This window comes from Xyrauchen texanus, chromosome 4 (genome assembly GCF_025860055.1).
Source record: "Xyrauchen texanus isolate HMW12.3.18 chromosome 4, RBS_HiC_50CHRs, whole genome shotgun sequence".
Lineage (NCBI taxonomy): Eukaryota > Metazoa > Chordata > Actinopteri > Cypriniformes > Catostomidae > Xyrauchen > Xyrauchen texanus.
Genome location: NC_068279.1, coordinates 51,147,413 through 51,157,900, shown reverse-complemented (window position 1 = coordinate 51,157,900; position 10,488 = coordinate 51,147,413). Strand labels below are relative to the sequence as shown.

The 10,488-nt window shown below is 37.1% G+C and overlaps 1 protein-coding gene across 5 annotated transcripts in view; it reads left to right on the top strand.

Moving 5' to 3' along the window:
* The first annotated feature begins 2,991 nt into the window (after nucleotides 1-2,991).
* fktn (fukutin) overlaps nucleotides 2,992-10,488 on the top strand; it is an 85,564-nt gene continuing 78,067 nt past the window's right edge. For 3 of the 5 annotated variants that reach the window (XM_052125540.1, XM_052125539.1, XM_052125536.1), the window contains exons 1-2: nucleotides 2,992-3,081; nucleotides 3,457-3,610. In XM_052125540.1, coding sequence (XP_051981500.1) covers nucleotides 3,509-3,610 — 102 coding nt within the window. In that variant the 5' untranslated portion in view covers nucleotides 2,992-3,081; nucleotides 3,457-3,508. Of the gene's footprint in view, nucleotides 3,140-3,456; nucleotides 3,611-10,488 lie in introns of all 5 variants that reach the window. The other 2 variants (XM_052125537.1, XM_052125538.1) reach the window with 2 other exon arrangements.

Genomic DNA, 10,488 nt, shown 5'->3' with positions numbered 1-10,488 from the left:
ATTAAATAACTGCAAACGCTGGGAGAGACCAGCAATTCGGAACCTGGTTTGATAACTTGGAAAGCATTGCTTTTTAAAGTGTGAATAGTGACAGCTGCAACATTTGATATTGTTGTGTTACTGTTTTGTTGTATTATACCCTTTCTCAGATCAATGATGGCAAATGCTGCAGCTAGACAGATGGTCAATATATCTGTGGCCACTATGTGCCCCATTACCATAGGTCCTGGATTGGATGAGCTGGATGATTTCTAGCAACGCCCCAAAGCTACGCAAGATTGGTAGGGAAGGGGAGCCTCTTTTATTTTCTCTTGTTTTATGTTTTCTCCTGTTTATGGATAGCAAGGGAGTAAGTATATTCATTGTATTTTCTTTTATAACAAAGATTAGGTAGTATTGTAGATCGGGTAGAGTAGGCAGGAAGATAGAGGGTATTATGTTTGTTATTTTGGCATATACTCCTTCCTGAAGTTATTACTCATTTACTGTTTAAGTTTTTATTTTTGCTTTAAACTTTGTTTGAAGTTTATTGATCATTTCTTTTAACATTTATGTTACAATTTTCTATTATCTAATTATGTAGAGTTAGAATTATTTGTGTATGCATGTATGATCAAGTAACCTAATTATACCCTGAAATATAAATGCATGAATTCTGAAAAAACACGGGAAAGCCTTAAGAAGAACAATGGAAACGATATGAAGAGAGGATCGATGAGCACATCAGTGCTTAGCTGCAAGAGTAAAAGAGATATGGATTTAACTCTACTGGTCATTTAAAAACCCACTGTCTGCTCCAACGCCACCAGGCTACAGTGTGAGACTATGAATAGTCTCAAAGGGAGGAATATATGATATATTTTCAATGAATGTTAACAAACATTATGTCAGTGAAGAGACTGGTGCATGTGATGGTCAGATGTATATCACAATTCCAGTCAACGATCAGATGAATGTTGCATGTTCAGCCAACACATAGAACAAGAAATAGATGCTCTTTGTATACACATAGATGACTATTGTGTACATACAAATGACTACTGAGTAGAAATTAGATATACAAGATACGTTTTTTTAAAAATCAAAGGAAGCATTACATTTCCAACAATAGAGAGAAGTCAGATGGCCTACAGAACTAATGGTGGAAAAAAAGATGCAAGCTCATTGGCTAGAAGTAAGCAAGTTGAATGATTTATAGTTTCAAGGTATATAACAGAAGTGTATAAAACCTGAGAGGCTGGAACTGAAGACAGAATGCACAGCTGACCATCTCAGGTTTATTGAACGCTCAATAAACGTATACCCCTGACATCTGGAACCTCTGACTCTGAGAGGTTTCTTGCAAAGAGACAACAATCTTTGATTGTTATCCACAACACTTTCAAGGAGATGTCAAGCAGAAGGCTGCGAGTTCGGAATGTGTTTGACAGGAAGTGGGGCAATTATTTGGTGTTTTTGGGGGACTCTTTAATTACATATGATTATTATGTTGTTGTTTTTTTTTTGTTTTTTTTTGTGTGTATCTATTTCTGACCACAGGGGTGTTCGTTGGGGGTTAGGGTGGGCTTAGAGGACTGACAGCTAACGTCGTTAACTAAACTTAACGTAACCTAATTTAGCTAATGTTAGATTAACATTAATTATTAATGATAACTTCTGCAGTAATTTTATCTCTTTGCTGTCGTACATTGATAATGCTACAATTGTGTTTGGACTAGTGGATAACTGCAGTGGATTCTGTAATGTTAGTTAAAGTTACTTACCTCAAATAATGATATGTCCTCAAAATTCCTTTGTGTCACGGATGCAGCCATGTGGTTCCTTGTGTGTGTAAGCATGCGCACATACAGCTGGGGGGGCGGCGGCGGCACCTGACTGACTGGGAGTAAGAGATGCTTTGCTGATGTCGCAAAACACAATGTTAGAGATCTTTTATGTTATTATAAGTGTAAAAATATTTTTGATTCATTATGAAACTGTGGCAGGACAAATTAGACTGTGGCAGGCCACCAAGTTTCCAATAACAATAGGGATACTGAGATTAAGATAGTATTCAGTTGGTCATGTACTTCTTAAATGGCAGCCCCTGCCCCATATAGTATAAAACAGCTTTTATAAGGTTACTTACATTTTGATTTGTTTCTAACCCCACAGCTATTATCACTTTTGAAGATATGGATTTAACCACTGGAGTCTTATGGATTAATTCCATGTTTCCATTATGTGATTTTTGGAGCTACAAAGGTATGATTTAGTTGAATTGTATGGACCTACAGAGCTGAGGTATTCTTCTAAAAAAAGTGTTCTGCTGAAGAAAGAATGTCATACACATCTGGGGGAAGAGTAAATCATGAGATAATTTTCACGTTTGGTTGAACTATGCCTTTAAGGACAATCTCTGTTTCACAAGGAGATGATGCCGGAGAAATCAACTTTTTGAGCAACTGCTTTCTTGGCTGAGAACCATTAATGATGAAAACGGCTTTAGCTACTAGATTAAAGTCTATGATTTATCAGTACGGAGAAGATGATAGGTAAAATCTGCGGCAAACATTTCCCATGGTAATACTGTGATTAGCAATCATGTCGTTTTCAATAGATTTATCCACAATCTTTTGAAAGACTGTAAACTATCGTTTGCCAGCGATAAAGAAAGTCTCAGTTAAGTTGAACACTCGCTTGAGTAGCGGTGTAAACAAAGGCTTGAATTCAAATGAAAGATAAATATTTAAAAAGCTCCCAATTTGCTGAGAGTACCGCAATTTTCTTAAGATACGTTCCTAAAGCATTTGGAGGTTATTAAACATTCTCAGGTTTCTTAAGGTTTCTTAACTTTTCCAAAGGTGGTACACAATGAGATCTTAAAAATTTGTTTTCGTAACGCGTTTTTTTCTATTCCCAATGGCGCAGACTCAGAGAGCAACGTATATTCGAAACGCGTTTTTGAAAATCTAATGTCCCTACATACTCACGGTCGCAGTGCGTGTTTTGTGAATCTGTCGACCACCGATGACAACACATGAGCGCAGACTGAATAGAAATATAGCACACAATGCACTGATGCAATTATACATGCGCGTGGTAAATGAGATATTCATCGTGTTTGTGCTCCTGGTTAGTTGTCAGAAGCGTTTAAAATGTACGCGCAATTGTTTGTTTTGATTCTTTTTTTGTCTTGTTTCCGAGATAGTGTGTGAATGGTTTCTTAAGGCAACTTAAATGGGAAATGTCCGCAAAATATAAGTTTTAATCTGTTTAAATAAATAAATAACGTAAATACTTTGTTGCATTGTTTTATTTATTTCAGATATGTCTCTCAGAGCACAGATATATCATCCGTTGCGTTATGTTTTTTTCTTTATTTCTGAATTTAGGTCTGTTTCTTTGAGGACATATATTAGGCTATGCACTTTCTTTGTGTTATATACTTTTTAAATTGTTTTCTTTTTATTTCAGATATCTGAGTTGATATGATCATCCTCTGTGTCAGATTTCAGCAAGGTCACTGATGCCTAGAATCAACAGAACAGTTGTGTTGACACTCCTCATAACAACCAGCTCCATATTTCTCTTCTTCCAGCTCTACTACTACAGGCAGTATGCTTCAAAGGTGACATGACAAAACCACTATCATCTGTTGCAAGGAATTATATGCTAGAAGCCTGAAACCATTCACTTTATTGCCTAAGATCACACTGATAATATTGATTTTGTTGTACATGCTTACACATTTTTTATTTTTGACAAGGATTGATGAAAATCAGTGGTGCGCCCAGAGTTTTTTGACTGGGGTGGCCCATGTTCCTGATAATAATAAGAATAATATTTTTTAAACCTTAATAATAAGATTATAAGAACTAGAGGTCGACCGATATTGGTTTTTTCAGGCCGATGCCGATCTTTTGGAATCCGGGTCGGCCGATGGCCGATTAATGAGTCCGATTTAATTTGGCCGATATGTGCTTGTTTTTAACCTCTTATTTGAACCTTTTATTTGAAAGATAAAATGTAACTCTCTGTCTCTCTGACTGCGAATAGCTAAATTGCATCACAGACAAATGGTTTCATATTATTATACGTAGAAATGGCTGGCGAGATAAAATAACTTTCTCTTCATAGCAATAATAAATGTATTTTCTTAATTTCTCCAGTACCGACAGCAGAACCGATAACGTCCGAGCTTACCAAAGCCTATAGTGGGTTGGTATCTTTTTTATTACTTATTTCTCTGCATTGAGTGACAACCCTCTCAAATATAAGACACACAAACAGAACAAATAAAAGTCTCAGATTCACTGTCTGTAATTGCAAAATTCTTGCTTATTGTGACATGATAGCAACCCTTCTGCTGTGATAATGCAACTTCAACTACGCTATCAATATCCAAAGTAGCCGAAGGTCATGTTGTGTTTTTTCTCGAAGTTGGCAGTAACATCAAAAGTTTTTAATTAAATATAAAGAAGTTATACAAATTTAATCCTTACCGTTTTCTCCAAGGAACTTAGCTCCTTCCTTAGGCACTGGATGAGGTCTTCTCACTCTGCTGGAAAATGACTCTAGGGGCAGCATGCGTCGAACACGTGTTCCACAACAACACTAGGCTGCCCACAGATGCGCCTGCCTAATAATCGGCTTGATATACTTGGATATTGGCCGATGCCGATTATGTTAAAAATTCAAAAAAAATCGGCCAGCCGATTAATCGGTCGACCTCTAATAAGAACAATTAGTACAGTTTTTCAGAATTTTTATACTAATGTTATTTAGTTAAATAATTGATCAATTGTTGCATAACAGAAGACTCTAAATAGCATGTGATTTTTTTTCCTCCCAGGATAATTTCCATGCTCTCTCACCTCTCTTAAAACCAGGCCGTGCAATAATATAGATTTTCTGACTAACCGCAATCTTCATTTGATTTTAGAGATCTTTTACTATATGCGCAGAACATAACAGTCACAGTATATCCCTCACATACAGTGAGGAAAATAAGTATTTGAACACCCTGCTATTTTGCAAGTTCTCCCACTTAGAAATCATGGAGGGGTCTGAAATTGTCATCGTAGGTGCATGTCCACTGTGAGAAACATAATCTAAAAAAAAAAATCCAGAAATCACAATGTATGATTTTTTAACTATTTATTTGTATGATACAGCTGCAAATAAGTATTTGAACACCTGAGAAAATCAGTGTTAATATTTGGTACAGTAGCCTTTGTTTGCAATTACAGAGGTCAAACGTTTCCTGTAGTTTTTCACCAGGTTTGCACACACTGCAGGAGGGATTTTGGCCCACTCCTCCACACAGATCTTCTCTAGATCAGTCAGGTTTCTGGGCTGTCGCTGAGAAACACGGAGTTTGAGCTCCCTCCAAAGATTCTCTATTGGGTTTAGGTCTGGAGACTGGCTAGGCCACGCCAGAACCTTGATATGCTTCTTACAGAGCCACTCCTTGGTTATCCTGGCTGTGTGCTTCGGTCATTGTCATGTTGGAAGACCCAGCCTCGACCCATCTTCAATGCTCTAACTGAGGGAAGGAGGTTGTTCCCCAAAATCTCGCAATACATGGCCCCGGTCATCCTCTCCTTAATACAATGCAGTCAGCCCTGTCCCATGTGCAGAAAAACACCCCCAAAGCATGATGCTACCACCCCCATGCTTCACAGTAGGGATGGTGTTCTTGGGATGGTACTCATCATTCTTCTTCCTCCAAACACGGTTAGTGGAATTATGACCAAAATGTTATATTTTGGTCTCATCTGACTACATGACTTTCTCCCATGACTCCTCTGGATCATCCAAATGGTCATTGGCAAACTTAAGACGGGCCTTGACATGTGCTGGTTTAAGCAGGGGAACCTTCCGTGCCATGCATGATTTCAAACCATGACGTCTTAGTGTATTACCAACAGTAACCTTGGAAACGGTGGTCCCAGCTCTTTTCAGGTCATTGACCAGCTCCTCCCGTGTAGTTCTGGGCTGATTTCTCACCTTTCTTAGGATCATTGAGACCCCACGAGGTGAGATCTTGCATGGAGCCCCAGTCCGAGGGAGAATGACAGTCATGTTTAGCTTCTTCCATTTTCTAATGATTGCTCCAACAGTGGACCTTTTTTCACCAAGCTGCTTGGCAATTTCCCGTAGCCCTTTCCAGCCTTGTGGAGGTGTACAATTTTGTCTCTAGTGTCTTTGGACAGCTCTTTGGTCTTGGCCATGTTAGTAGTTGGATTCTTACTGATTGTATGGGGTGGACAGGTGTCTTTATGCAGCTAACAACCTCAAACAGGTGCATCTAATTTAGGATAATAAATGGAGTGGAGGTGGACATTTTAAAGGCAGACTAACAGGTCTTTGAGGGTCAGAATTCTAGCTGATAGACAGGTGTTCAAATACTTATTTGCAGCTGTATCATACAAATAAATAGTTAAAAAATCATACATTGTGATTTTTGGAGTTTTCTTTTTAGATTATGTCTCTCACAGTGGACATGCACCTACGATGACAATTTCAGACCCCTCGATGATTTCCAAGTGGGAGAACTTGCAAAATAGCAGGGTGTTCAAATACTTATTTTCCTCACTGTACGTGACTTAAATGTCTGTAATGAGCCACTAACCAGTTCAGCACCAAGTTCAGCATTCTTTCACTGCATGTTGCCAATCTATCAGCTTTCTCATTTCCCTATAAAAGAGTAAAAGTTTGGTTTGCCAATTTTCAGACTTTTCATAATCGATCGTCGTGGAAAATAACTATCAATTAATCGATTTATCGTTAATATTGCAAACACGCATGGAGGACTCCAAATACTATGTGCATGTAGCCTATTGTTTAAATATTATTTAAACGAATACACTTAAGAAATGTATTGGCATTTTCCTCTTAAAATATTCTTAGTTCAGTGTATTTAAATACATTTAGGCTATTTGGGAATTTTTTCATTACTGTTAATTAAATACTGTTAGTATTAACTTCTGTCTGAAGATACTTATGATATACAGTATGATTTGTCATTTTGTATTCATATTTGAGATCATTAAAACTTCACATTGTGGTATGTGGGATATTTCGGATCTTTGGACTTATTTTTTATTAGAAATTAAGTTCAATAATAACTGCGTCAAGACAGTACTTAACACACCGTTTCTAAGGTGAGGATGGTGAGATGTCAGCTGAATGTACAGTACCTTTGTTCTTTCCTGGCGATCGCTGACGTAATTGTAGATTGGGATGAAACAAAGAGATCAACAATGCTTGTTGGCATGTTGTACTTTAACACACTATCACGGTGTGTGCAGAAAACATTCATGTTCATTTGTAGAGAAACGCTCCAACATTGTTTACATTGAGCCTGCTTGATCTCTTCTTCTTCCTTGGTGTTTTATGGCAGTTGGCATCCAAATTGTTGAATTACTGCCACCTGTTTTCTTTCTTTAACTTAGTCCTTATTAATTAGATTCATCCTTCCAGCCCAGTCCTCCTTAGGAAATTAATCAAATATTTCCTTCCTTCTTCATTATTTGCACATTCTATTACACTTTTAAAATTATACTCTCCTATACCATTCTCCGTAGCTGTTCCTTCATCTCTTCCCTTTCTTGTGAATATCTCCTGCATGACATAAAGATTATGTTTTATCTGTCTCCTCCTCCTGACATTCATCACATAAACCTGTAAGATGTTTTCCTATGATATGGAGAGTTTTATTTAGCTTGCAATGGCCTATCCTTTGTCTACTTATTATAATTTGTTCTTTCCTTTTATTTCCCCTCTCTCTTACCATATCTACTTTATTTTGAACCCTGTACAGATGTCTCCACTTCTTTTCATGATCCCACTGATGTTGCCATTTTTCCATTATCTTTTTCCATACTAGATTCTTCCCTTCTGATTTTGATTTTGAAATCAACATGTCCCTTTTTTGTTGCCACTTTTGCCAATCTATCATCTATCTCATTTCCCTTTATTCCCACATGTGCTGGAACCTAAATGAATGTAATACTTCTCCCTAGTCTGCATATTCTTGAGTTCGTAAACCAAAATTTAGTACAATAATTCTTCCGATTTTGAGTTATTCCATACTTCATACTCATAAGGGCTGATACAGAGCCCTTCACTACACATTAAAATGTTGTTATCCCTGGTCTGTTCAATATGCTATATTAATGCCATTAATATAGCATATGTTTCAAGTGTATATACATTTAAGCTATCAGATGTTCTTTTGTTGACTCCCATTTCATATCTATTGACAAATGCCGCAGATCCTGTTGCATCCGTTTGTAGATCCTTTGACCTATCTGTAAATATTTCAATGCTGTCTTTGAACTTATAATGCTTGTATTTATAATATTCATTGGTTATATCTATACTTCTACTTCCTTTAATTTGTAAAAGCTCTAGATCAACCTTAGGGTTTTCCAGTAACCAAATTGGTTTATCAGGCCACACCACAGTCTCAGCAAATTCTTTATCGTACACTTCCATTTGCTTTGCTATTAAATCACCTGTCCATCCAAAATTTTTTCCTTCTCTTCTCTCAACATTTCTGTAATACCTTTTTCATTGGATGGTTATCTCCTTGTCCACTTTTTATTTATCCAATAGTTGGTTGGCAATTGCCTTCGTCGTTACCACAATGGCATTTCATGTGCTTCAACCTGAAGTGCACATACTGGGGAAGTTCTGATTGCCCCTAAGCATATTCTTAAAGCAAACGATTGCACAATGTCCAATTCGACTAACACAAATTTTGCTGCTGATCCATATACAGTGCACTCTATCTTAGACCTTATTAGATATATATATTTCAGAGTTGTAATACTTGCTCCCCATTCTAACCCTGTAAGACACCTCATCACATTTAGTACTTTTTACATTTATTGACTGTGTACTTTATATGTTCTCTCCTTGTTAGTTTTGTGTCAAAATATATTCCCAAAAATCGAAAACACTACTTTTTCTAAAATATTTTCATACATTTTTAACTTGCATTTCCTTGCCCTTTTTATTTGTAAAGACCTTTACTTTTGTTTTCTCCACTGAGAACTTAAATCCCCACTTTTCAACTTGCCTAATTCCTTCTTGCATCTTCTTGATTGTGTGTTCAACATATCTAACTCTCTTCCATATTGCTCCATCATCTGCAAATAATGACCTCCCCATATCCACTGGAAAGTTTAAGTAAATATAATTAATCATTATGGAGAATAAAGTTGGACTAATTACACTCCCTTCTGTTTTCTACATTATATTGCCTTGATATATCTGACCCTATCTTCACCTGTATATTCCTTCCATTTAAGAAATCCATGATCCAGTTGAACATTTTCCCTCCAACTCCCATCAAGTGCAATTTAATTAGAATTAGAACTTACCTCTTTCCATAACATATCGTATTCCTTCTCCACATCAAAGAACACTGCTATTAGTTTTTCTTTATTTATTTCCTTATTTTCTCTTCCAAATGTATCACAGGATCCATTGTCTTTCTTCCTTTTCTAAATCCACTTTGACATCCAGCCATTATATTTCTAAGAAATACATTAGTCTTTCATTTATCATGCGTTCTATTATTTTACATACAGGTGCTGGTCATATAATTAGAATATCATCAAAAAGTTGATTTATTTCAGTAATTCCATTCAAAAAGTGAAACTTGGATATTATATTCATTCATTACACACAGACTGATATATTTCAAATGTTTATTTCATTTAATTGGGATGATTAAAACTGACAACTAATGAAAATCCCAAATTCAGTATCTCGGAAAATTAGAATATTACTTAAGACCAATACAAAAAAAGATTTTTAGAAATGTTGGCCAACTGAAAAGTATGAACATGAAAAGTATGAGCATGTACAGCACTCAATACTTAGTTGGGGCTCCTTTTGCCTGAATTACTGCAGCAATGCAGCGTGGCATGGAGTCGATCAGTCTGTGGCACTGCCCGAGTGTTATGATAGCCCAGGTTGCTCTGATAGTGGCCTTCAGCTCTTCTGCATTGTTGGGTCTGGCGTATTGCATCTTCCTCTTCACAATACCCCATAGATTTTCTATAGGGTTAAGGTCAGGGGAGTTTGCTGGCCAATTAAGAACAGGGATACCATGGTCCTTAAACCAGGTACTGGTAGCTTTGGCATAGTGTGCAGGTGCCAAGTCCTGTTGGAAAATGAAATCTGCATCTCCATAAAGTTGGTCAGCAGCAGGAAGCATGAAGTGCTCTAAAACTTCCTGGTAGACGGCTGTGTTGACCTTGGACCTCAGAAAACACAGTGGACCAACAAGATGACATGGCACCCCAAACCATCACTGACTGTGGAAACTTTACACTGGACTTCAAGCAATGTGGATTCTGTGCCTCTCCTCTCTTGCTACAGACTCTGGGACCTTGATTTCCAAAGGAAATGCAAAATTTACTTTCATCAGAGAACATAACTTTGGACCACTCAGCAGCAGTCCAGTCCTTTTTGTGTTCTGATGCTGTG